A 27,038-nucleotide genomic window follows, 5' to 3' on the forward strand; every position below is an offset into this window, starting at 1 on the left:
TCTGGTCAGAAGTTTTTTAATTTCTTTTATAAGTTTATGCTTGTGAACTTCCCTTAGACCCTGCGACTGTTCTTTTTGGCTGGTCAGTCTCCTTGCAGCATCTTAACAATGCTATGGTTGGTATGGTATGATAATCACACAAAAAAATATATTCTTTGCATGTGGAAGAATAAGTCAAGGCCACTATTCAAGATTTGGTTGTCTGAACTTTCCTCCACCCTTCATGTAGAGAGGCTTAGATATAGTAAGTCTGGAAATATAGATCTATTTGAAGTTTCTCGGAGGCTTCTTTTCAACCACCTGTTAAAAATTTCCGACAATCACGAAACTACTTGAAACCTTTTAATCGTAGTGTCGGTGTTAATACACCATTTCTTTTTGTTCGTTTTCAATCTTAATCCCTTGTTAGTACTACCTATAGTGCTGATACTTGCTAATTGATTTGTTCTCTCTTTTCACTTATTTTCACTTCCCCTGTCACTCTGGCTTTAAGTACCTAGGTGATTATATATTAAGATTTGTATTTTTACTGTCACTATTATTCATAATGTCATATTGAGTAAAAATCTATTGGTTGACTGAAGGAGATGCTGTTTTTTAATACTTGAGTAGGTGTGTTTTGTCTGGTTTTGTTCTTCTTGAGTTCTTTTTGTATGTCTAAAAATCAAAAAAATTACTTAAATAAATATAATTAAAAAAACAGGTTTTTTTGTACAATAAAAAGGTGTGCAACACACAGAGGTGAGGTGTGTTTAGAGAAAGGGTGTCTGTTTTTTCTTTTCTTTTTTTTGAAGATGCCAGTGAAGACCCGCCCACCCTTTCACCTGATTGGTTCAGCTACAAATCGCTCACCTGATCATTCTGTCTTTCTTTTTTTTTTTGGTCAACTTTTCAGTCTGACACCAAATAAAGCAGGAGAGTTATAAAGAAGAGGCACTGGATGATTTTAAGATACACACACTTTTCTCATTTACTCAATATCTTCTTCTCCTTATTATTATTATTATTATTATTATTATTCCTCGCAGCCATCATGAGTAAATTAATCCCAGCTCAGGAAGCGGCTAAGATCTATCACACGAACTACGTGCGCAACGCCCGGGCGATCGGGGTTCTGTGGATCATCCTGACCATCTGCTTCGCCATCATCACCATGGTGGTGTTCATCCAGCCCTACTGGATCGGGGACAGTGTGGACACTCCGCAGTCCGGATACTTCGGGCTTTTCCACTACTGCATCGGGAACCCCATCACAGGAGAGCTGGTGTGTAAAGGAAGCGCCCTGGACTTCGGCTCCATTCCGTCTGGAGCGTTTAAGACGGCCATGTTCTTCGTGGGGATCTCCTTCCTGCTGGTGGTGGGAACCATCGGCTGCTTCAGCCTCTTCTTCTTCTGTAACGCAGGCAGTGTCTACAAGATCTGCGCCTGGATGCAGCTCGCCGCCGGTACACACACACACACACACACACACTTTTCTATCAATCATATAGAACTTTAAATACCTGGTCAATAAAGCAGGAGTTCTTAGAAATGTTTTTAAACTAGGATCCCAACGAATTACATCAAAACTTAATTCATCATTAGTATTCAACTATTTGTCACCATACAGCACAGTAAAAGTATCATCTTTTTTTTTTTATTGTATTTTTTTTTTACAAATTATTATTTTTCTTTTTGCACCCCTGGAGCAGATAGGGTTAAAGGCCTTGCTGAGGGACTCAACTGTAGCAACTTGGTGGTGCTGGGACTCGAACCCCCCAACATTCCAATTAGTAGCCACATAACCCACAGCCTTAAACATCTGAGCCACCACTGCCCTAATAATTATTATTATTACTTATATCCATTGTGAATCGCTTGCCCAAAGATTTGCTAACATACTACAAAAGAAAAAATATAAATGATGAAACCAAAGAAGAGCATGCCACCAACAATGAACAATATAATGTTATTTATTCATACACCAATTAATGTTTTTGGAGGTATTATATTCATATTGCATATACAATATTTGAAATAAAGAGGTTAGGAAACAAAACTGCACACATTGATCAATAAAGTATCTGTCTATCTATTTATCTATCCCTCTGAAAAAGGTAACAAACCTCTTTATTTCCTTGTCTCTGAGAACGGTATAACTTATCATTAGCTCTCAGAGCTGTAAAAGTGTACAATAATTGTGAAAGTGTACTCTGATTGTTTATTTAAAATATATTTAATGATTATATTATAAGGTAAATTTTTATGTATTTTAAAGTTTTATGTCCATAAAACTAATTTACTCATAAAAGTGATTTAATTCTATAATCTGTCTGTAAGACAGAAAATCCTCGATCAATTATCTCTGTAGGTAAAATGATATATTTGAGATTGAGTCTCAAATGTAAGTCAGCCTGCATACATCTGGAGATCAAATGACGAAATGCAACTGTATTGTAAACCTTCTAGTTTCAGCACCATGGTCAGGTCCATTAGTCACAACCGTACAGAACAAGCTTAATCAGATGTTTCATTAAACACATCCCATTTATAAACACGTTTATATTTATATCTACTGTATGCAATTTCCAGATCTACTTAGACACAGTTAAGTGTCTGATAAGGGTCTGGCTTGATTTAAGGGCCCAGCAGATTTTAACTTAACATCATCTTAACCAATTTGCTGCAGCTCCAATGCATGCAATGCAATTCAAACGTTAAAAAATAAACACTACAGGAAATAAACTAGAGACATTTCATGACATTTTAAATGATTTTAAATGATAAGTTTTGAGGTGTAAATGCGAGTGTAAATGTGTCTACTTGGCACCTTGTGGCTGATCCACAGATGTAAAGATCAGTTCATTTAAACAGCCACCACCGTATAAAACACACACACATGCAACGTTGCAGAAAATTCCGTTACACTCCATAATCTTTTTTAAAAGCAGGAGTGAGTGAAAGTAAGAGCACTCAGTAAACTAAAACCTGATCCAGTGCCAGCTGTCCTGCTACTTAGCTATCGTATGACATTAAATAATAGATAGCAGTTTAGCTCAGTACAGTGAAAGCAGGCCTGGCTAGAGTTGCCTGGCAACAGTTTATTTCTTTAAATATATGTATTTTCTCTGTCCTGCATATTTCATAGCTTCTTGTCAGGTAAAGGCATAATGTTCCACTTGGTGGAAGAATAAAAAACAATTTCTATAAGTAATACATACTTTACCGCCATCTGAGCACATTTTATGCTGAGCTGTGATGTTAGGTTTATTTTCTTGGAGCCAGTTCCTTAGTCGTTTTTCTGTCGGGCTGCGTACATTTTAAGGTCTATTTTAGAACAAATTCAAACTTGAGAAGTATCTTAGGAAGACTGTTCACTCAGAATGAGGCAGGGATTGAGTACAAGCATCACAATGTGGTATATTTTCAATATATTCCTTGTTTTATGGTAACCATGAAAAACTTGATGGGAAAAGGCTGCTGCTCATCTGTATTAGTTAGGATGTCATAAAGGTGGCATGCACACGGTTGCTCTTCCTGTTGTAGTAAAGAATAAGACCGAGACCATGTTGTCTTTCTGCAAAATTTCTGCAGTGCCCCAAAAGTCTCTAAACCTCATGAAAATTTATACTTTTTAGCAAAATGTCTAGCAATATTTTTCAGAAATAATGTACTTTAGTTATTTTCTTCAGAATTTTTTTCCTTCTGTGAAGTCATTGTGTAGTGTCTACATGTACTTATTATTTGGCCAATAAAAAAGAGCCAGATGTTTATTCATAACAAATATGTTTGATATTGATGGCAACTATATTCAGTTTCATGTCAGTTTAACCATAGTCAGAACCCTGGATGAAAGCACAGACCACTGAGAGAACGAAGCAGCAACCAATGCAGGCACTTGGAGCTACTTCATAGCACTAGACTTTTGTGATATTAGACTACTGTGTAAAAATATCAGCAAGCAGTGAAATCCTCTGAAAAAAAACAAAAACAGAATGCATGAGAAAATATAGTGCTCCAAAAAATTAAGGGGGAAAAAAGTTTTTTTTACGTGAACTCCCCTCGGAAATCTATATAAATAAAAGGAAGGTTCTGTCTGTACATTGGTCAGAACTCACTCTTTACATTTCATACATCGGAGAAAACGAAACCAGTTTCAGAAAAATTTGTGTCTGTCTAGGATTGATAGACATCACACAAAACTGGCTGGACAGATTTTAATAAAATTTTAATTAAAAAGTTTTTCTGTATTTGGCTTAAATTTGATATGAAATCACAATGTTGAGTGGAAGTGAGCAGTTGTGAGAAGTTATGAGCAGTTCTCTGCCAGATTATAAATCGCAAGTTAGGGTGATGAAGGAATAACAAGTTAGCGTAAACAAGGCTTTTTGTATTAACAAGTTAGGTAGAGAGTTCTGCCGTACAGAAAGACTTACATGTACTGTACGCTAAAATAATATCACTGATTAAATCATTTTTTTAGCTTCAACCTTTTAACTATCTGTATAAACTCTTTAACCGTCAACAACAGGCTAGTAATATACAGTATCTACTTTTGTTTTGTTTGAGCAGGATACATGTTCTAAGCCTGTAGAAAGTGATCATTCTGTTTTTCTATCACTTAGCCACGTGTATGGTCATAGGCTGCATGATCTACCCAGATGGCTGGGACTCGGAAGAGGTGAAGCGAATGTGCGGCCAGCGCACCGATAAATACACGCTGGGGAACTGCACAGTGCGCTGGGCTTACATCCTAGCCATAATCAGCATCATGGACGCCCTCGTTCTCGCGTTCCTGGCTTTCGTATTGGGCAACCGCCAGGACAAACTGCTGCCAGAGGACTTCCAGGTGGGAGAGAACACAGGTAAGGCGACAGGATATTTCTATACACCGATCCACAATGATGTTAAAACAACCTAGGTTTCGGGTTTCCCTTGTGCCACCAAAACAGCGCTGACCCCTCAGGGCAAGGACGGACATCTGGAGGTGCTCTGTGGTGTTTGGCACCAGGACATTAGCGGCATATCCTTTAAGTGCTGTAAGTTGCAATGTGGTAGATCCATAGAGTAGCCCTGTTTGTCTGGCACATTCCATGGATGCTCATGAGAATGGGGAATTTGGAGGACCAGTCAACGAGCTTGAACCTGCTAAAAGCCATACACAGCAAGCTATGAATCACTGTGTTCTGACACCTTTCTATCCTAGCCAGTGTTAACTTTTTTTCAGCTAATTAGTTCTGCTTTGGCTTTTCTGTTTGATCGGACCAGACAGGCTGGCTTTCGCTTCCCCAAAGGCATAAACGAGCCCTGGATCGCCCATAATCCTGTCACCAGTTTACTGGTATATAATTGATAATCAATGTTATTCAGTTGACCTGGTGGAGTTGTTAATGTTATGGTTGATCGGTGTACATATACTATTTTAAAAACATTTTTTCCCACTTCTGTAAGTTTAAGATAGCAGTCTAACTGGTTTCGCACACTACCTGTAATTATAAATAGATAAAAAAATGTGTGATTTCTTTTTTAACAAATGTTTAAAAATGTAAGAAAAATCTAATCATCACCTAAAGAACAGAGGAAAAAGGACGCGCTTCTATATTAGTAAGATTCACAAGAACCTTTATTGTACTGCTGTGTTCTCGAACACGTTTCAAGCCTCCTACAGTTTCTACTCTATCTATCTTTTAAGAAGCAAACTCAAGCCAAAGACAACGACCTTCACGGTGAAACAAACTTCAGTGCATCTTGTTTCCAAGCAACGCAATATTAAAATAGACAGTTGGGTAATGTTTATTTATCGAGTCAGTGTGTTGAAAATATGACACTGTTGAGGGTAAGAGTCGTGGTGAAGTGCCTGCAGACGAGGTTTTCCGCACCGCCGGATTGCGCGACTGATACTCATCTCTTTCTATTTCAGAAGCAGCATAAAGACTCATCCTGTATTGTTCTGGAAGTGCGTCAGTCAGAACATCTTGGATCATCGTCCCCGTATGGATTTTCTCCCACTTGTATTGAAGGAAGGACTTTTAATATTACTAACAAAACACTTTTGTACTGTAGAGTCTTTAGCGTTTATATATGAGCTACTGTATATTTAGTATTGAACACATTGACCTGCTTATCTTTTTTTATAATAAAAACAGAAAATTAGAATAAAAGCTTTCTATGCATCATATAATAAAAAAGACAAGGTTGAGTAATAAAACTCCAACAATGGTAATGATAAGAATGTTCAGTTATGTTGGCTTTCAGAATATTTCAGATATGCAATTTATAAATAAAACCCTTTTTTTTGCTTCTTGTCAGCCTGTGTTTAAATTTGGTTTCACTAACTCTGGAGGATTGTGTCACAGAAGAGTAGGTGTTGTGCTATCTACACTGCCTGGCCAAGTCCCATACATATTAATAATTAGTTTAATCGCCTTTAACTTTAATTACAGCATGCATTTGCTGTGGCATTGTTTTTATGACTTTATGCACATCACACCATTTATTTCTGTCAAAAATTATGTTCATTTTTTCCAGAACCACTCACTCTTTTATGCTCATACTGTGATGACGTGATCTTGGCATTTTTGTGCCCTTGCAACCAGAGAGAGAAAAGCTGACTTCATTTTATTACCACTACTTACTGCATTAGGGATAGGATTTAAATAATTGTTGCCAGCTAAACCACATCACTGCAATAATTATCTAATCAAGATACGTAAAACCTTTTTCAGGCCAGGCAGTGCGTGTTATCTGGTGTACCAGTCACTCAAAGAGTAAAACTCTGTATGGTTTTCTGATGCTATATGACCCTGTGCCTAGAAATGTGATGTGTTGCGAGATGCTTTTTAGCTCAGCATGGTTGTAAAGAGTGGAGTTCCTCTAGCCTTTCAGTCATATCCAACCACATTGGGTCAGAGTTCCACAACTGCCTGACTGGACAATCGCACAGATACCTATAATCTCATTCTAGAAAAGACACAACAGACTAAGCACAGTGAAACCTCGGATTGCGAATAACGTGGTTTACGAGTGTTCCGCACAACGAGCAAAGATTTCAAATAAATTTTGTCTTGAGAAATGAGCAAGTCTTGGTTTACAAGTACCCTGTTGAAAATAAATAATTCTTCACTCAGCATTGGTTATGTTCCAAAATCTTTTAAATTAGCAGTTATCAAACCAATAATTAAGAAACCTGACCTCGACCCCAAACCTCCCTTTTATCTCTAAGATTCTGGAAAAGATAGTAGCGGAGCAGCTATGCTCATATATACATAGAAATGGCATACATGAACTGTATCAGTCAGGATTTAGGCCTCATCACAGTACAGAGACAGCACTCGTTAAAGTAGTAAATGACATTCTATTGGCCTCTGATCAGGGTTGTGTAACTATGCTTGTATTACTTGACCTCAGTGCAGCTTTTGACACCGTTGATAACGCTATTCTTCTTCACAGATTAGAAAATGTAGTAGGAATTAAGGGTACAGCCCTCTCCTGGCTCAGATCCTATCTGACCCATCGTTATCAGTATGTAGACTTAAATGGTGATTATTCTGCATGTTCTCTAGTGGAGTTTGGTGTTCCGCAGGGTTTAGTTTTAGGTCCACTGCTTTTTTCCCTTTACATGCTTCCTCTGGGCAACATAATCCGTAAGCATGGTATTAGTTTTCATTGTTATGCTGACGATACACAGTTATACGTCTCAGCAAAACCTGATGAGAAAAAACAGCTTACTAAAATTGAGCAATGTGTGCAGGACATAAGAAATTGGATGCTAATTAACTTCCTTCTGCTAAATCCGGATAAGACAGAAGTTCTAGTCATAGGACCGCATACAGCTAGGAGTAAAATTTTAGATCACACCGTAACTTTAGATGGCCTTTCTGTTCCATCAAATGCAACAGTGAAAGACCTTGGTGTGATTATTGATTCCAGCCTTTCATTTGAAGCGCATGTAGATAATATTACCAGGATAGCATTCTTTCACCTCAGAAATATTGCCAGGATAAGAAATTTATTGTCGCTAAACGATGCAGAAAAACTAGTTCATGCTTTTATCACCTCTAGGTTGGACTATTGTAATGCCTTACTGTCTGGTCGTTCAGCTAGATGCATAAATAAGCTTCAGCTAGTCCAGAATGCAGCAGCGAGAGTCCTCACTAGAACCAGAAGATATGAGCACATCACCCCTATCTTATCTTCACTCCATTGGCTCCCTGTGAAATTTCGCATTGATTTTAAAATACTACTCTTGACATATAAAGCATTAAATGGTCTCGCGCCGCAGTACCTGAGCGAACTGCTAGTGTCTTACGATCCGCCACGCCTACTTCGATCAAAGGATGCAGGCTGCTTGTCAGTACCGCGTATTATGAAAAATACAGCTGGGGGCAGAGCTTTTTCTTACAAAGCCCCAAAATAATGGAATAGTCTTCCAAATAGTGTTCGGGACTCAGACACAGTCTCAGTGTTTAAGTCCAGGCTAAAAACCTATTTATTTAGCCAAGTATTTTTATAAATAGATTAGCCTTAGGTAAAGGAGCAGATCTGGGGGACTCATGGACGTAGAGTATTATGGTGAACTGGTATGTTTGGATGCTGTCTTCCTCACTCTCATTGATCACTCAGGTTTGCTGACGGTGAGGTGATTGTTTGCTTTACATCTCAGGAAGCCCTCATGTTTGTGTTTCCTTCTGGCTCTCTCTTTTAGTTATGCTGTCATAGTTAGTCCTGCCAGAGTCTCTGCTTGCACTCTACAGTTAATATACATTCACATTATACATTGTGTGACTGTGACCATACCTAACTGCCATCTCTCCTCTTCTTCTCTTCCCCCCTCTTTCTCTTTCTTCTCTCCTCCTGTCTCCCCCTTTCACTCTTTCTCTCTCTCTGTCGAGCTACACATGTCGTTCCTGAGCTGCCAGTGATCCAGACTCCCTCTGCCCTCCGGACCTGTCTGACCCATCCTGGTGCCCCGCTTCTGGCTGAAGATCTCGTCACATGGATGCCCCGTGTGTCTCTCTGGGATGCGTCTGGTGTCTGGGAATGATTCTCTCTACCTAGAAAATGGTTCTGGCCTTGACTGGTGTTGGCAACTGTTTCTCTGGGGACTTGACAGTTCGATAGTTCATGACTGGAACTTCTTACAAGTCTACCTCGGTCTTCAATAACTACCTGGACTCCATATTAACATCAATTAACATCAGCTATTATAGCTGAACTGCCTCCCACCCTACACACTGTATAAATGCAGATCATTTACTGCTTTCTGTTTCACCCAAATGAGGATGGGTTCCCTGTTGAGTCTGGTTCCTCTCAAGGTTTCTTCCTATTACCATCTCAGGGAGTTTTTCCTTGCCACTGTCGCCCTCGGCTTGCTCACCAGGGACAAACTGACCATTTTGATTCATAAATTCACATTTCATACAAACTTAAATAATTCTTTTGACTGTGTAAAGCTGCTTTGCGGCAATGAAAATTGCTAAAAGCGCTATACAAAAAAAATTGAATTGAATTGAAGTACCAAGTATCATGTCTCACGCATGCGCTTCTTGTTTTGATCATGATCACAACTGAGCCAACGGTTTTTCTCTCTTGTGCTGCATAATTGTAGGTAATCGTCTCCACTGCTGGGTCTTAGCCACGTTTTACTGGTATAATCAACATCCGTACACGCGTGTAATGTTTACGAACACTGTGACCATGTATGTGTAAAACATATTTTGTGTTTGTAAGCACAAGCGTGTACTGTTACTTATAACACACGTGTGCGCAATGTAAAGCAAAAGAAAGTCTCATTAGAGAAGTTAAAAATCCATTTTCTTCCTCAGCCTCTCAGTATGAGCGTGCGCGCGTAATTTGACACTGTGCCGGGTCACACAAACTGCTCTTGTTTGTTTGTTTTACTTTACAGCAATGATTGTTAGTATGCTCTCACACGAGTGTCATTAGCGATGTTCCTTGCTAATTTTTCGTACAAAACAGTCTCTGTTAATGTCTGTGTGTGACGAGAATGGGTATACGGGAGGTACACACGTACACAAACACACAGCGCCTGCGCGCATAAACAGGAACACTTATTTGTCTGGATTTATTTTTTACTTTTTTTTAAAAAGGTAAACTGCAGGTTAATTTGTTTTATTTTTACTGTATATTTTGTGTTAATTTTTTTTAATTGTGTAATTTTTTTGGGCTGTGGAATGAATAATTTGAGTTTCCATTATTTCTTATGGGAAACTTAAATTTGGTTCACAAGTGTTTTGGAAAACGAGCCCACTTCCAGAACAAATTATGCTCGTAATCCAAGGGTTCACTGTACTGTGTGTAAATAACATTTAAACAGGAAACATCGACACAGCTGTGTGACTTTAAAGTCTTTATTCATAACAACTACAGAAAGGATTTTACTGAAGCGGCGAACAATAGAAAGCAATAGCGGCTGAGAGGGAAAAAAAAGAAGAGAGAAACGGACGTGCTTGTGGAAACTGGAAAAGGCCAACAGTAAAAGTCTTTCAATACAAAAGAAGAGCAAGCAGAGGTCCAGGTCCTTCACAATAAAATTACCCTACGTTCATTTACACATTTAAAAAAAAAAAAGAGATCACACCGGTCCGGTCCTGCTTTGAACATCATCAGTGAGAGAATCCCGGAAACCCAGAGAAGCGTTTATCAAGGCATCTTTGTATTGGTTTCTCAAACATTGCCATCAAGCCGTTGAGGAAAGCAATGCATGAACGCAACAATACTGACACTGAAGGAGAGCGCCAACTCTTTGGTACATGTATGTACAAAACAACGCAAGACGACGTTCACCTTTTCCACGCTGTACAAGTGAAACTGTTTTTTTTTTGTTTTGCTTTTTAAACACACCGACAGTTCGAAACGTTCCAAAGTTGTGCGCTTTTGTGTTACTGTTATATTTTTTCTTTAACATCTTTCTCCTTTTTTTTTTTTTTTTTTTAAAGTTACATATGACAAAGTGATACACGCTTAGTTGGAAATCATTAAGCTGCAAATTCACATCATAATTTACAATATAAATGTCCATTTACAGCCAGGCCATCGTTCTCAGCATACAGTAAACCATTCGTATGTCTCATGCAGCCTGTGCTGTAATGGGGAAAACTATCTAGAAAAAAAGAAAAAGAAAAAGAAAGAAAAACAGAAAAATTAAGCAACCTTTTTTTACAGCAGAGACAGGACACCTGTGCTTTTCTTCAGTATTGCAGGTTGAGCATGGCTGGCTGGCTGGCTGGCTGTTAAAAACACTGATTAGGACTAAAGCAAATACACAGAATTTATTATTATTTTTTAACTCGTATTGTTAAACTGCTATTTTACCCTTCAAACAAAACAAAGCATGTTGTTAGACGCTGTCAGCACACGCACAAGAAAGAGAAAAAAAATAATAATCAAAAAACATTAAAACTGCACCCGGTACATAAGAAAAGGGACATTACAAGAAATAAATAGGTATCTATTTGATTGGACCCTTTCATGTTCCATCATGAACAGAAGTGTGCCGTTTGACCAGACTGTTAGGCCTTATTAGAGGCAAGTATCTGTGTGTGTATGTGTTTGTTTGTGTGTTTGTTTTGTGTGTTCCCCTTCCTCCGGGGCTACTACGATGCTAGCCAGGCGTGGCGGAGGCACTCAGCAGCCGTAGCTCTTTTCTCAGGAATCAGATCCAGCATGGGGATGAGAAAGCTGCTGAAACTCTGCGCCTCCTCTTTCTGCCACTCGTACTTCTCCACCAGGACGTCCAGAAGCCCCCAGGGCTTCAGCTTAGTGATGTGCCTGAGGTCACCTGAGTCAGACACAAAAATAAAAATGCACATTCATTTCTTGACACTACTATGGATTACCCCTTCTCAACAGGGAACATTCCTGTTCACTATAGTGATACAAACATCATCTTAAAAGTGATCACAATTTAAGGAGCAGTCTTGGGAGAATTAACATTCCCTGGATGATTTTCCGTGTATAATTACACACGGTGCGTGGGAACCCAACAATTTCTTTCAGCTATAAACTGACTTGTCAGACACCAGAGCTGTAATTTTGCAAGTAAAGCTGTTTAATGATGACTAAAGCCAGTGAGTACTCGTTAGTGGTGTATTTAAAGGAAAAATCCATCCAGGAATTACACTGATCAGAAATAAAAAAAGAAAAGAAAAAAATAAAATCACCTGCCTAGTATTGGTCTTGTCCCTTTGCGTCACTCAAACAACTCTGAACCATCAAGCCATAGACTCGATATGACTTAAAAGCACGAGACCTCTGAAGGTGCGACCTCTCATGGTGGTCAACACCTTGAATTCTTTTTCTTTGACAAGTTCCTCAAATTGTAGCTTAAATGATTTTGCAGTACGACCATTCGCACACTTCTTCCAACAGTGCATCCTAGAGCCACCTCTTCTCAAAGTAAATGAGGCACACAGCAATCTAGATGATGTAAAATAAAACCATGATTCCTTAAACCAGATCTTTTTCCACTGTTCCATGGTCCAGTTTTGACACTTACAGGTGCTTTTACCATGGGACATGGATGCTCTGACCGGTTCCTTTCATAGTCGGAAATACCTTGCAAATTGTGCCACAGTCTTTTGTGGGATTGGACAGATCAAGCTAGCCTTTGCTTTCCATGAGGATTAATGAGCCCTTCTTTAGATCTTAAAAAAAAAAAAAAAAAAAAGGCTAGATTAGCAGTTAGCCGCATTACACTAGCTTGGGCTTATTTACTGTAAGCTCTTGTAAATTGGCCCCCAGAGAACGACAGTACTGAGGAGACCACCAGGTATAGCATCAGGGTGGGACAATTAGTATACAGTACACTACAGGTCAAAAGTTTCGACAGACCTTCTATTTCCATGGTCTTTCCTCATTTTTAGTTCTTTCTATATTTAAAAAAAAAAATGCAAAAAGCATCCAAAATATGCAATAATCTCCTTCAAACAGCTGATATTGGGATGTTTCGGCTACTTATACGCTGTAAAGCCTTCATAACGGCTCTAATCCGAGGTGCTGTTTGTCCATTGGTGATTTCTGAGGCTGGTAACTCTAAATGAAGTTCTCCTCCTGCAGACGAGGTAAATTTTGGTCTTGCTTTCCTCAGGAGGTCTTAATGAGAGACAGTTTTATTATGGTGCTTGATGGGTTTTGCAGAAGCACTGTTTTTGCAAGAACTATTCCAGAACAGCTGACCTTCATATGACCTTTTACTGAATTATGGTGCTGTTACTTAATGACCTAATGCTTCGTGTTACTTCATAGTTTTGAAATCTCTAGTATTGAAATAAATCCCTAAACATTGAAAAAGCACTGAATTGGGAGGTGTCTCCTGTTAATTGGTACAGTATGAGGTCACAATTGGAGGAAAATCTGACTCCCTTTATATAACAGTGCGTCACGATGTGTGTCCGACAGACTCGTTAGCAAACGTCTCCGTCCGCCAGAATCTATGCATATCTCATTCGTAAAACATAAATTTTATACAAGGTTGCTAAACACATTATGCGCTCTTATTGTGTAGGTGGCAAAGCTGTTGGTTTTATATGGATAAATGTCCAACCTTTCTTAGTGAAGAAGTCCTTTGAATATTTGCCGTTGATGATGAGTTTGCGAGGAATTTTGCCCAACAGTTCAATGATCAGTGCAATGTGATCTGTACGTTACAGGGAGAAAAGATAAGAGGATTCAACAATTAAAAATGCTGATGCACATAAAAAAAACAACTAAACAAAAACAATACACTTTATGCTCCTGTGTAGGAATGCTCGACCCAGTTAGCGCTTGAAATTGTGGAAGCTATCTAATGAATAGCATGCATGCTATTTATTTTCATCAACTGACTGGATAGCCATTTATCTTTTCTAACATTTTTTTTATAACTCAATGTTCGATAATACAGCTAAGGGAAATCTTTTGATTTAAGGAGAAAAACTTCAAAAGGCAAAATCAGTGTCCCGGCCATAATGGCGTGGGTAAATTCTAGACGAGGAGCGTGTTCGTGTTGCCCTGCCATTAAACTTGCATGACTCGCGCCCAAGTGCTAATTAATAAGCACAACAAGGTTTAATATTTAACAGCACTCCGCCACCAACGCTAGCTATTTTTTAGTGAAGAGGGATGGAGAGAGACTCGAACCCATTTATTAGCATGAATGCTGAAAGGATGTGTATGAGTAATAAAGACAGGACTGGGGTCAGCGATGGGAAATCCTGATTTATAGTGAATGTGGAGATTGGGCTTTAAACAGGCAAAGGTGTTCATGTCAAGGGAGTCTGTCAGAGGGTTTTTGCAAAGTTTAAATTAATGGAGAGACTTTTCTTTTTCTTGGTTAAATGGAAGAGCAAGTATGTACCTTCATCTCTAGAGTAATCATCTCCGGAATGAGGTTCAAACAGGTAATCCCCTGTCACCAATTCAAATGCCTGGGAAAAAACAAAAATATAGTGTATTAAAAATAGGTACGTACATAAAGGTGTGTGCGTATTTTCTGTGTCAATCCACTTATGCTTGTCTACTAGAATCCTTAAATCATCACATTCTCCTGCTGGTAGGCAGAGCTGGAGGTCAGTGACCTTTACCAGTCTGAGGTCTGTGAGGTGTCGGTGTGCTGGCGACTGAGTCTTCGTTGCTTTAGAGTCAAATTACACTTCTGATGGAGCTGCAGGATATACCTCAATGTGCATCTATTATAATGACACATATGCTGAGTACACACATTACGCTAGAGGGCCAAGGGCCTAAGAGTAAGAGAGCCCAGTCAGCATCACTCTGACCAAAATCAGTTTTATTGGCCTTGCAGAATTTATTACCAAAAATAAAAAAAATACTACACCATTTACATAATACAAACAGTGGCCATTAGAGATGGGGGGAAAAAATTTGGTTACATTTTGCGTTTCTTTAGTGTGGCAAGTCATGCATCACCTCACTAACTTAAAAATCTAAATAATGCTTAATTAGCTGCTGCACAACCAGCCACAGCAGCCTTTTGACTTGCACCTGCTTCTTTTTTTCATGCAGAAAAACCAAGTAGTTTTTTTATTATACATAATATCCTGCTGTCATTTCAACTGGTCCCACCATCTCTCAGGGATCGAGGAAGACATGCATCTAGACAGTTTTCTGTTCTAGCACCTACGTAGGTGGTGAAAAAAAAACTTCCTCTAGATGTCTGTACAGCAAGGATCTATACAGTAACGGAAACTTAAAAGCACTTCAAGTCACTCTGAATAATGCGCCAAATGCCTAAATGTAAACAAAATGTAAATGTCTTCTCTGGCCTACAGATATTTTCATGCAAGATTATTGCACTTTATATTTACTCCCAAACAAATCAAAGAGAAGTTTGTTGTTTGTCCACAAATCATTATTGTTACTGTTATGTCAAGTAAAAGAAGTAGCTATTGTCGCTGTTGCACAAAACTTCAAGTAGTAGTCTGTCTGCTTTAAAATACATTCCCTATCCAGTGACACAAAACAAACAGCTGCATTCTAGTCATTAGGCAACTCAACAGTAAGGTCGAATTTCACACAACCTAACAATTGCAAAACATTAAACATAAATAAAAGACGGAAGATGAAAAAAAAAATTGTAAACTCTAAGGTGATTGCTGATTTTCCCCTTAACTGCCTGCTGTGTCATGTTTAAGCAGGTCCTTACTTATTACTTAATTTTCATTCATTACTTTTAATCTTTCTATCTGCGCTCGTGTGAAAGTGTGTGACCGCCCACCATGCATGCTGTGCTCCAGATGTCTGCTGGTGTGCTGTAGCCTGAACCGATTAGCACCTCCAGAGAACGATACTGCCGTGTCTGAATGTCATCCGTGAAGTGTTTGTGCTGAATGAGAGTCACAGGAGAGAGAGAGAGAGAGAGAGAGAGGAAAGCCTCAATGAATACCTCTTTTAGCTCATTTATTGCTTACTTAAATTAATACGTGCTCTCAAATAACAGGCATAAAACACAACATTTCCATCATGAGTAAGATGTAAGAAGCTCTTCTGCTCACCACCCAACAGGCGTTGCCCAGGTCAGCGATTTTCACCTGGATCTTGTCAGCGTTCAGGGGTTCCAGCGGGTTCACCAGGAGGTTCCCTGCAGCGAGCTTAACTAAAAAAAACGACAAAAATAAAGACATAGTCAACCTGAAAAATTAAGGGAAAAAAAAAACACTTCAAGATAGACACCACTAGCACCCTTGAATTGGATGTGTTCACAGTGTAGCATTTAATCAGCAGGTCTGGTGCGGATGAAGCGTTTTGAGACAGATCAATCATACGGATCAATAAAATACTCCAGTGAGCCGGCAAATACATTGGCACTCTAGGAGCCTGACTCTGCAGAAACTCTAGTCTGGCTTTTAAAAAAAAAAAAAAAAAAAAAAAAACAACACCACACAAACAAAAAAAACACACACACACAATCAGGTCTTTAAAACTCTGCATTAATGTCTAGATATGCTAAAGCAGTACCAAGTCATTTTTGAGAATGTTTGAGACAGAACAAGTTTGAGACAGATTTGCAAGGGGAAGTTAGTTCTATATTGCTTGGAGTAAACTGAACAAGTTGGCTTATACTTGGGATATTAATCTTGCATCATAATTTGATAACGAATTATTAATAAAAACGCTTTACCGTCACTCCTAATGTCATTTATCAAAAAATGGCTGCATCAGACCAGGGAAATCCGATACCAAAAATTAGCTAATTTTTCCCATTGACACTTTTTTTTGTATCGGATTTCACAAGTGCGATTAACCACCTTATTTTTTTTTATTTGGTTTTAAATAAATTGCCAAAACTGGATGCTCTTTGACATAAAAAAAAATTGCAACTGGGGCTCAAGCTTGCGTCTACTTACAGTTAAAGGAAAATTTTGTAAATTAAGTTAAACTGTGTAAATTTAAATTGACTTTGTGCCAAAAACATATCAATAAAAAAACATATGACCATATAATAATTATTAATGACAAACAAATTACCCTATTAACATGCAAATCTACGTGACGACTGATAAATGAATCAAACAAATGAATCAGCCGTTACTCCGAGGACTTGACTTGGCTGCAGTTGCTCAATAGTTCAGGACTTGAACTTCCTACAAGTCTACCTGAGCCTCCAATAACTACCTGGACTCCATATTAACATCAATTAACATCAACTGTTATAGCTGAACTGCCTGCAACCTAACACACAGTATTAATGCAGATCAATTCCTGCCCTCTGTTTCACCCAAATGAGGATGGGTTCCCTGTTGAGTCTGGTTCCTCTCAAGGTTTCTTCCTATTACCATCTCAGGGAGTTTTTCCTTGCCACTGTCGCCCTCGGCTTGCTCACCAGGGACTATCTGACCATTTTAATTCATACACATTCACATTCCATGCAAACTTAAATAATTCTTTTGATTGTGTAAAGCTGCTTTGTGACAATTGTAAAAAGCGCTACACAAATAAAATTTAATTAAATTGAAACAAGTAAAAAAAATAATTTTGCCTAACTCTGGTTTCCAAACTTACCTGCAACGTAAGAGTGTGGCTTTTATTTCAGCTTAATAGAAGCCATACCCAACAGCTAACAACTTAATTAAACAAACAAACTCGACATTATTCGAGTGCGATGTGTCTCCACATTTGGTTTGGAATTTAAACCTGCAGCCGAGGTCATTTTGCGGATAAGACTGAATTCCCCCGGTGTAAACTTGTTACAGGGTAGTCAAACACCAACACCAAACAGAGAAACACCATGTGACCCAAGAACAGTTAGGGTGGAACAAAAACAAAACCACAAACACAGAGGCGAAAGTTAGTCACTAGTAAACACAACATTCTCCACCAGGCCTCCTCACTGACCGTCATCTACGTCAGGGCCTGCCTGTGAGCTGGGCTCCGCCTCCTTGTTGGCTCTCGACGCCATCTCAAAACCTCTCCCTGCGTTACAAGTGCTCAGCTTCTTTGTGTCCAACGCCTGCTGTTTCTGCTGCGACTCAAACGCGTCACAAAGCAAAGGTCCATTACCATCAGGACAGCCTGGATCGCAGGGCGTCGTCCCGTTGCACACTGGGTAGGGGTTAACGGGCTGGGTCTCCGCCTCCTCTGGGACATTCCCGTAAGGGTTGATGGGAGTTTCGTCCTTGTCTTGCTGCTGCACGTCAGCAGGCTTCTCGTCCTCGGGGTGCTGGCCAGTGAAGTTTACGTCCAAGGAGCATTCTCTGTGCTGGGACCAGGGTTCGGGAACTCCGTCTACTTGAGAGAGACACAATAATTTATATGCTATTTGAGGGTTATATAAATTCTGTTACCAGACTCAGTCATCATGTCAAATAAAAATATGCAGCTGTTACTAATATGCGAGCGATTCCTTGGTGAGTCATGGCTGTATTCTGAGGCAGGTGTGAGTCACAGCATCTAGTGAAATTGAATGGACCTGGAGCAGAGGTTTGTTTCTGATTCAAGGATTTCCTACTATTTTCTCGACAGGATGCAACTAATCTGTCATAACACTGATAGATTTTAACACCATTTAGGCATTTTAATATATACTCTCAATCCTAACTCATGCTTCTGCCATCTGTCTCTCTCTTTCTCTCTCTCTCTCTCCTCCTTCGCTCTCACCCAGGGTGGTCTCGGCTGTGATTTCCTGCAGGGTCTGACTGTTGGGTAGTGACGGAGTCGTGTCAGGTGTTTCCGTTTCCTCGTCCTCCTCCTCCTCGCCCCCTTCGTTTCCTTTCTCTAGTCCTTCGATGTCCAGAATGCGTTTCTCAAGCAGCTCGGCCTGCCGCTTCTGCTTCTTCTTTAGTTTCTTCTTCTTGTTTTTAGACATTTTGGCCATCTGATGGAGACAACACAGCACAACACTGCCTAATCAGGAGATGGTGAGGATTATATGAAATACTTGTGTTAAAAGTAAGGAATAATAGTAATCATACCTGCTTTGGAGCTGGAGCTGTGCTTACTGCAAAAACAAAAAGGGGAAACAGAATTAAAAGTCACTTTCATGCTCACAAACGTCCCAAGAATCAAGGACAAGTTGCTGAATCGATTAATACAGTATGAAGACAAAAATACTTTGGTAAACCTCAAACTGCAAGTTAGTGCAGTTTTGAAGGGAAATGATTTGTGTTTATTTGTAATCTTTGAGACAATAAACCTGTGACAAATCTAAGTTTGTCTGTAGACAAGTAGGTTTGATGAATATCATAGGCAGGTTTAGACATAAATAAAACCGTGGGCATGAACAATATTAGTCGAGAATGTCTGAAAGATGGATGGAAGTGGCGAAACAATTGCAATGCACACATCAAACAATTTGAAATATATTCAAGTGCAGACTACACAGTGATCTGCTTCCAAAAATTGAACTTGTCAGTTACTTTGTGTTTTACGGTAAAAAAATTTAAGCAAACGGGCGTTTTCGCGCGCCCCACTAGTGGGGAATACATGACAGGTGGGGCGCAAATGAACGGGAGGGAATTAGTGGAAAATAATAGGAAAGTACCTATTCTAATTCATGCTTTTCTTTATTGACAAAGATCGGACACTCGAAACTAAACAATCACACGCAAAGAAATGGATCATTAATACAAGTAAATTAAAATAACATCAGTGAAAAAGTGGAACCATAGTGCAACAATAACGGTCTAACGTTGGCATGTTAATTGCAGAGGAACAATATATAAGGAAACATTTGGTATTATATATGTCATTCCATTTATTCCAAAGTGTATGCTAATGTTTATGTATTTTTGTTAAAAATTTATATTTTATCAGGATACATTTGTTACATGGACCACAAAAAAGCAGGTGATTCAGCACTATCAGCCTAATCAACCATTAAGCCAGCAGAAAGGAAAACATGGTGAAGCATATGGGGATGATGGGGGCAGAGGAGAGACCCGTGTGTGTTTTGTGTCTTAAACCGCTGGCAGCAGACAGCACAAGCCCCACCAAAGTAGGAAGACACTTAAATACGACAAACCCCAGTCACGTTAATAAGCCACTCGACTTCTTTGCAAGTAAGCTTTAGATAAGTGACGATGTAAGCCACGTGTATTTTATCTGTTTTGAACTTGGTGTTATTTGACCTTATTGGTTTAGAAATTGATATTTCAATAAACAGTAAACTTGGCTGATTTCGTTATCATTTTGTTGACAAGTGAGATGAGGCCCATGAACTCAATGTAAAAGAATTCCTTTTGACCCAAAGATCAACTACACAATTCCATTCTTTGCACGCGCGTTACACGGGTATTAAAGAGTAGCCCTATTTAGAAAGCAGGGCATGTCATCAGGATGTTCTTTTAGTTTTTTAAATATTAGCCAATTACTGTGCTCTGGTCAGAAAAAAAATCCAATTTTATATACAGTATTATGGTGAAAAGTTTGAGGATGCCTGACTTAATCACACCCATACGAGCTCTTATTATTATGTCTATGCTTCTAAGAGCATTTCACTCAGTCCTTCATTGTGGCTGTGGAAATTTCTGCCCAGTCAGCCACAAAAATCATTAGTGATGCCGAGTTAGGAGGCTTGGAGTGCAATTTGTGCACAGGGACACTGTTATGCTGGAACAGACCTTTCAGTTGCATTAAGAATATTACGGCGATGGCGTATACAAACATTCTAAAAAATTCTGTGCTTTTAATATTCGTCAGTAGATTAAGGGAGGCTCACATTCTGATGCCCATGTAATTTATCAATAACTATACAAGACAGGGAAAGGTGGCATGAGGTTCCACATTCCACAAAGGACCTGGTATAGGATGTCTGCATCATTCCTGGGTTTAAAAACAGCAGTTTGAGCCTACTAATAGCATCAAACTTGGGTCTGGTAAAAAATTATATAATAAATAAATAAATAAATAAATAAAGTAATAGTATAAAAAAAGTAAAAGTATAGTAGCTGGAAGACCATTTCCTTTGTTGATTAACATTAAGGTAACCTTATATCACATTATTATTTTATTATATACTCTTGTTTTTGTTGGTCTTTTAGCTGTTCCCAGCAAGGGGTCGCAACAGCAGACCAACTAATCCACATAACGACTTGGCACAGGTTTTACGCCGGATGCCCTTCCTAAAGCAACCTTCCCACTTTATCCAGGCTTGGGAACGGCACTGTATCCAGTGGCTGGGGTTTGGGCACTGGCTGGGAATCGAACCCGGGCCTTCCACATTTTAGTATATACCCTATATTACATTATTATCTATGTTGATTATGCTAATGAATATCTTTAAAGTTGTGTATATATTGCTTCTTCCAAACAAACTAAGAACCAGGGACTGTGTGAAAACGCTCTTAGGGAGCTTTCACACTAGGCACGATTGATTTGTTCCATGCCCTTAGTTGGCATTAAACACAAGAAAAGGAAGTTAACCTTCGCGCTCTGTTAATATTATTGATATTTTGGGGGAAATGTCAAGAGCAGAGGTCTTGCGTGTGCTACGCACAAATAGAGTCGCCACAGTTTTTTTTTTTTTTTTTTATAAATAAACAGTGATCTACTTCCATGCTTAGATAGGATTGGCTTCCATATCTGGTTCGATCCATGCCCGAGAACACTTTATAGTTCTCAAGGCCATCTTTTCAAATCTGGGATGCTTGTGTTCACACGGATTGAAATGAACCAGAGTTTGGGGTCAAGTAAAACAATCCTGCATCCCCAATGACAAAACACCCTTAATTTACAAAGTAACAAAAAAATATATATATATAATATATATATATATTTTTTTTTAATTTATGGTGTGCTTTTCTGTTACCCAAGGACACAGACAGTAAGCCTGGCTGTCTTGTTTAGTTTTGATATTAGTAAGATGTAAAAGGATCACTCGATGGACTTGGTTGTACTAAATGACATCAATTTCCTTGTTCATTTGGCTGATAAATTGTCATTTATTCTGATCTCACCTGCTGAGCCGGATGGTGGAGGAGCTCCAGATTTCTGCCACTCGGTGGCCTCGGCCGCCAGCTTCCTGATGTATGACTCATCGACGGTCATTAAGATATTCTCTGGCTTTATGTCTGTGTGGATGATTTTGCATTTTGTGTGCAGATAGTCTAGACCTTGCAAAACCTAAAGGACAGAGTTATAATTTATTTGTACAGGGCCACTGTCGGATGCGCGAATATGATCGGTCAGAAGGTGTTGATTAGTGTTTTCTATAAATGCAGCTTAATGCTTAAAAAAACATTTAATTATTAAAATAGGTCAGCTTTCTTTTATATATATATTTTTTTATTTTAAAAGATTTTTTACTTTGTATGGTTACAGAAGAACTTTATCTGCCATCACTAAATCTTTTAAGAATGAGATTAACATCGCGCAGAAAGGTACTCGACCTGCCGGATGATGCTTTTAACACAGGGTAAGGGCAAACCCTGGTAGTTGGACTTGATGATCCACTTGAGTAAATGGTGACCGAGGACCTCGAAAACCATGCACACGTCTGAGAGCAGTCAAAGTCAAGGTCATGTGGGGAGACAGAGGGAGCAGGAAAACGAGAGGAGCCTATGACGGGGTGCTGTGAGCCCAGCTTCATTTAAGAGACAAACACGCTTATTATAAACTCTTCTAGCATAAAAAAACAGGGAAAGGATTCATTAGCAGAGCTCTGCAAAGTACCGCAGTGCGTTGTACACGAAACCCTGCAGTACTTTGCAGAGATCTGGAAAGTGACCAGCTTTAGTTAAATGCTGTGGTAATTTACAATATTAAAACTTTTTATTAAATATTAAACTTATTTGAAGCCTCTAGATTAACATCAGGTACTGAAAGGATACGAGTGCCGTTGACACCTGAGACCTTGAAGTCGTCCAGCAGCTGCACTACTTTCTCTCCGCTGGGGTCGTTTGGGTCCGAGGTTCGCACCTAATCCACACAGTGTGTTTACACATTTTAGACAGCTTCTGAGTCACACTTCACTTTAACCCTTTAATCTTCCACTTTTAATTATGACTTAAAACTTTAAGAGTCTTTTTTTTTTCTTCCCTTTAAAGGCAGTTACATCCCCTGATCATGTCAAATCAATAAAAAAAAAAAACATTTAACGTTGGTCGTTGCAGGTGAAGAGGCTAATATTTTAGGCAGCAGCTGACGCAATGCAAATTGCAGCGGTCACCATAGCAGCAGTGAGGTTGAATTTGGAAACTTACCGCGCGCAGGAGCTTGATCTCATCCAGGGCTGTTTCAGTGTAATGCTCTGCACTCTTCACTACCTTCATAGCCACAAAGCGCTTTCCTCTACACACGCGCACACACATCGGGGACACATACACACATTAAAAACTGGGTCAACAGCATTCTTGCATCCAGACTTGAGAATAAACAACTCATTTAGAGCCACAGAAATAAAAAAAAAAAAAAAAACAACACAGTGTTATAGTGTCTGTTGGGAAATTCAGATGGAATTCTAACTCACTGGATATCCCATGCCAACCACACAGTGGAGAAATGCCCCCAGCCCAGTTTGCGGATCACATGGTACCGGCCGTTGAACAGGTCACCGATCTTCACGTGGTGATATCCGCCTGGAAATAAATAATCGCAGATAAGTGAGGAAAAAACAAATCTCACCCCTGCACACGCAAACCCATCCATCTTTTCATCCATCCACCCTGCCAGCGACAAGTGCAACTACCCATACAGTCTTTCATCCATTGTTCAATTTTATTACCCAAGTACACATCCACCTAAGTACATATCCATCAATCTATCCATCAATCCACCTACCATTCCATCTACCCAAGTACTCATTAGAGATGCGGGGGAAAAGAAAAAAAAAATATGAATCTCGATCCTTTTGTGTGCTGATTCATGCATTAGGATTTTTTAAATGATTCATTACATTTATAATAGAAATGCATCAATCGATCAAACAGTGACTGGGACTGGCTGTTATTCAGCTTGATCAGCAATAACTTATCACGCCGGACATAACGATTTATTCCCACTGCAGAAGCTTCTGAGTGGTGCAACAGAAACGTATGTTTATTGCACTACATTATTAAAAGTTAAAAAGTCTCTTTTTTTCTCCAAACTCTGCAAGCGAATTAGTCTAAAAACCCACTCATTACACTCGCTTAAACCAGCTTCGAAACATCACATGTGCTAATTAGTATCGAAACAGATGCGTTAGAAGCAAGGTCTAAAAACTGAAAAACAAACAAAAAAAAATCTGGGGATCATGTTAGGTATCATGATATCACATCAGGAGGTGACTAAAGATACTCATTGATAGTACTCATCTATCCCACTTGTCTTTCTTAAATTGTCGCTGAGGATAAGTATTCATTTTTTTATTGAATTGAACACAGCCTCCTATTTACCCCAGTAACCATGCATCCATCCATCCATCCATCCATCTATTTTCATTCTCCATCCAATATATTATAGCCAACCATCCATTCACAAAGTACTTAGCCAACCATCCAATTCTTCATCCACCAACCTATCGGTCATTCCATCCATCCAAGCATGGAATTACTCACCCAACCAACGTTTTAGGTACATTTCCATCCTTCCACCCAAATACCCATCCCATCCATTGTTATCTAAGCGGCTATGCAACCATTCATCCAATGGTCCATTCTTCTAAGCTAATACACAGCTACCTATTCAGGCATATACCTGGGCCAGTTCCCACAAAATCATTCAGTCATCTACTAAAGTTTCTATTAATTCATCCAAGTTCCCACTTATCTATCCAACTATCCATCCATGCATTTACTCATTCATCTATCCTTTCACAGACATTTCTTTTTTGTTTATCTAGTGAGCTCCAATACCACAGGCTTATGCGATATATTTTTAATACTTAGTTGAGCAGATTTATATCCACTGCACAACTACAACATATTTAACCTTGCCTAGAGAGACAACCAGTGTTCCTTTGTCCTACCTTTACAGTAGTCATTGGGATCTTCCTGCTCTTCATCGTCAGAGCCCAATATCTCCTCCTCTTGCTCCTGCAGAGCTGAGTCAGGCTGGGCAGCTCCCCTCGGGTGGGGATCAGGTCTGGTGGAGTGAAGAACACAGATCAGCACCCAGCCAAGGACACATAATACCCAAGCTTCCAAAATTAGAGTGTGTGGTGTATGTGTGGAAACGGCTCAGATCTGCGCAGGCAGTAAGCTGTTCTCTGGGGAACAAATCACTACCAATTAATATTTTTGAATTAATGAGAACTACGTTTGGCATCAATGCTACTATTATTACTTTTCAGTTGTTTGTAAAATGCATATTACACGTTAAAAAACACTGTCACAAGATTGCAGGACTGTAATATGTATTCCTTTTTTATGTAAAAAAAAAAAAAAACCCAGCCATGTTAAGTTCAGAGGAAGTGTTAAGGTGCCCTCTCAGAATCATTTGCGTAAGAAGTCTTTTCTGTTGCTTATCATTTTCGGAAAAATGTGAGATGATGAGAAGGCTGCCTTCTCTCTGCATCGTACTCTCGCTCTCTACGGAAGGTCGTCTGGTTACGAAGCCATGTTTTTTAAACCTGGACCATCCTTATGAATCTGCTTCAGCAGGGAGCCGCAGTGGGAGGCTTAGCAAGAGTGCTGGAAAGTGCTCGATCCAACCGGTTTTATTTTGGGAATGGCTAAGGTCAGCCTAAAAGGACATGTTTGTGCATTTCTGTGTGAAGAAGATAAAGATGCCTCGTTACAGTAAACAGGAGTGTCGTTTAATAATGATCTGTTTTAGCTGTTGAGATTCATATGGTGATATGCTCTTCTGTTTTTTTTTATTATTGGAGAAGGGTATTATGAATATTCTGGCAGATTTTAGAGTGATGACTCAGAGCAGGCTACATACAGTACAGTACTTCAGGGTTTAAATGCTGTGCAAAATGCAGGTTAGACAAGTCAGCTCGAGGCATTTTTTCCATATGAATTTTAGTCATCTTCATTTTAGAGTATCAGAGTTTTAAAAACATTCATTTTAGAAACTGCCCTTATCCAATATAGGGGAGGGGGGCGGGGAACTAATAATAATACCTGCCTTTAATATCTTCGTCTATAGAGATTAAGGTGATACTTGAATGGAACTGCCTGAAACCAATCAACTTCTGCTGTTTTTATATATACAGTAAAAAAAAAAAAAAAAAGTCCCCTTAAAGATCTCTGTAGAATCCTTTAATCATGCTGTTTATCAAAACAGCGATCAGTCGTAGCATTAATAAACACTACCAAGTAACATTATGATAAAAACATGTTTCACTAGAAAAACACGTTCTCCGATGGTTAACATTTTTACACAAACATACATGCCCGAAGTTAAGCAAAGAACTATTTTGATATGTAAAACAGACTGGTAGCGCCAAACAAGACCACATCAATGCACTACTACTACTATTTCACATAGTGGCTGCAAAGAAAAGATTTTCTGAACACACTGTAGATCAGTAAACTGGTAAAAAGTCAACACCGTGGCTTAGTGGTTAGCATCATCGCCTTGCAACTCCAGGGTTGGGGTTCGATTCACACATCAGGTCTGTGGAGCAAAGAGTCTGCAAGGAGTCCAATAGTCCAAAGACATGCAGGTTAGGTTAATTGGTGTTCCCAAACTGCCAGTCGTGTGTGAACGACAATTGGGCGACGAGCTGACAACCCGACCTCCTAAGTAACTAACTGCCACAGAAATGACGAATATACTGTATCTTCAGGGTGGGGAGAATCTATTGCCTGGTGTGGTGAATTAAACATGACAAAAAAAAAAAAAAAAAAAAGGATCATGGACACCCAGGGCTCATTAGGAACAAAAGCTAGTTTGTCTAATCTGATCCCACAAAACAGCCAAGGTAGCACAAATTGTTGAAGTTAATGCTGGCCCCACAGAAAGGTATCAGAACACTCAGTGAATAACAGCCTGCTGTGTATGAGGATTGGCTGGGAAAGGAGTTCAAGATTGTGGTCCCACATTCCCCAGATCTCAATCCGATCGATGGGATGTGCTGGACAAACAAGTCCAATACTTGGAGGTACCACCCTGCAACTTATAGCACTTAAAGGACCTGCTGCTAATATCATGGTGCCAGATATCACAGCGCACCT

At 39.3% G+C, this 27,038-nt stretch overlaps 2 protein-coding genes across 7 annotated transcripts in view; one reads left to right on the top strand and one right to left on the bottom strand.

The window, feature by feature from the left end:
- Positions 1–1,033: 1,033 nt before the first annotated feature.
- lhfpl5a (LHFPL tetraspan subfamily member 5a) lies at positions 1,034–5,959 on the top strand. Its single transcript, XM_053484460.1, has 3 exons — positions 1,034–1,445; positions 4,605–4,844; positions 5,900–5,959. The coding sequence occupies exons 1-3, from the start codon at positions 1,034–1,036 to the stop codon at positions 5,908–5,910; spliced, it is 663 nt and encodes a 220-aa protein (XP_053340435.1). The 3' UTR covers positions 5,911–5,959.
- Positions 5,960–10,333: 4,374 nt separating this feature from the next.
- The window catches only part of srpk1b (SRSF protein kinase 1b), a 40,864-nt gene continuing 24,159 nt past the window's right edge, over positions 10,334–27,038 (bottom strand). For 4 of the 6 annotated variants that reach the window (XM_053484148.1, XM_053484149.1, XM_053484144.1 and 1 more), the window contains 14 exons: positions 24,881–24,996; positions 23,402–23,510; positions 23,136–23,223; positions 22,764–22,851; positions 22,323–22,429; positions 21,891–22,056; positions 18,909–18,934; positions 18,595–18,811; positions 17,833–18,225; positions 15,993–16,093; positions 15,716–15,823; positions 14,336–14,405; positions 13,544–13,636; positions 10,334–11,779 (listed from right to left, as the gene is read on the bottom strand). In XM_053484148.1, coding sequence (XP_053340123.1) covers positions 11,595–11,779; positions 13,544–13,636; positions 14,336–14,405; positions 15,716–15,823; positions 15,993–16,093; positions 17,833–18,225; positions 18,595–18,811; positions 18,909–18,934; positions 21,891–22,056; positions 22,323–22,429; positions 22,764–22,851; positions 23,136–23,223; positions 23,402–23,510; positions 24,881–24,996 — 1,867 coding nt within the window. In that variant the 3' untranslated portion in view covers positions 10,334–11,594. The remainder of the gene's footprint in view (positions 11,780–13,543; positions 13,637–14,335; positions 14,406–15,715; positions 15,824–15,992; positions 16,094–17,832; positions 18,226–18,594; positions 18,812–18,908; positions 18,935–21,890; positions 22,057–22,322; positions 22,430–22,763; positions 22,852–23,135; positions 23,224–23,401; positions 23,511–24,880; positions 24,997–27,038) is intronic. The other 2 variants (XM_053484145.1, XM_053484150.1) reach the window with 2 other exon arrangements.

The sequence above is a fragment of the Clarias gariepinus genome, chromosome 23, assembly GCF_024256425.1.
Source record: "Clarias gariepinus isolate MV-2021 ecotype Netherlands chromosome 23, CGAR_prim_01v2, whole genome shotgun sequence".
Lineage (NCBI taxonomy): Eukaryota > Metazoa > Chordata > Actinopteri > Siluriformes > Clariidae > Clarias > Clarias gariepinus.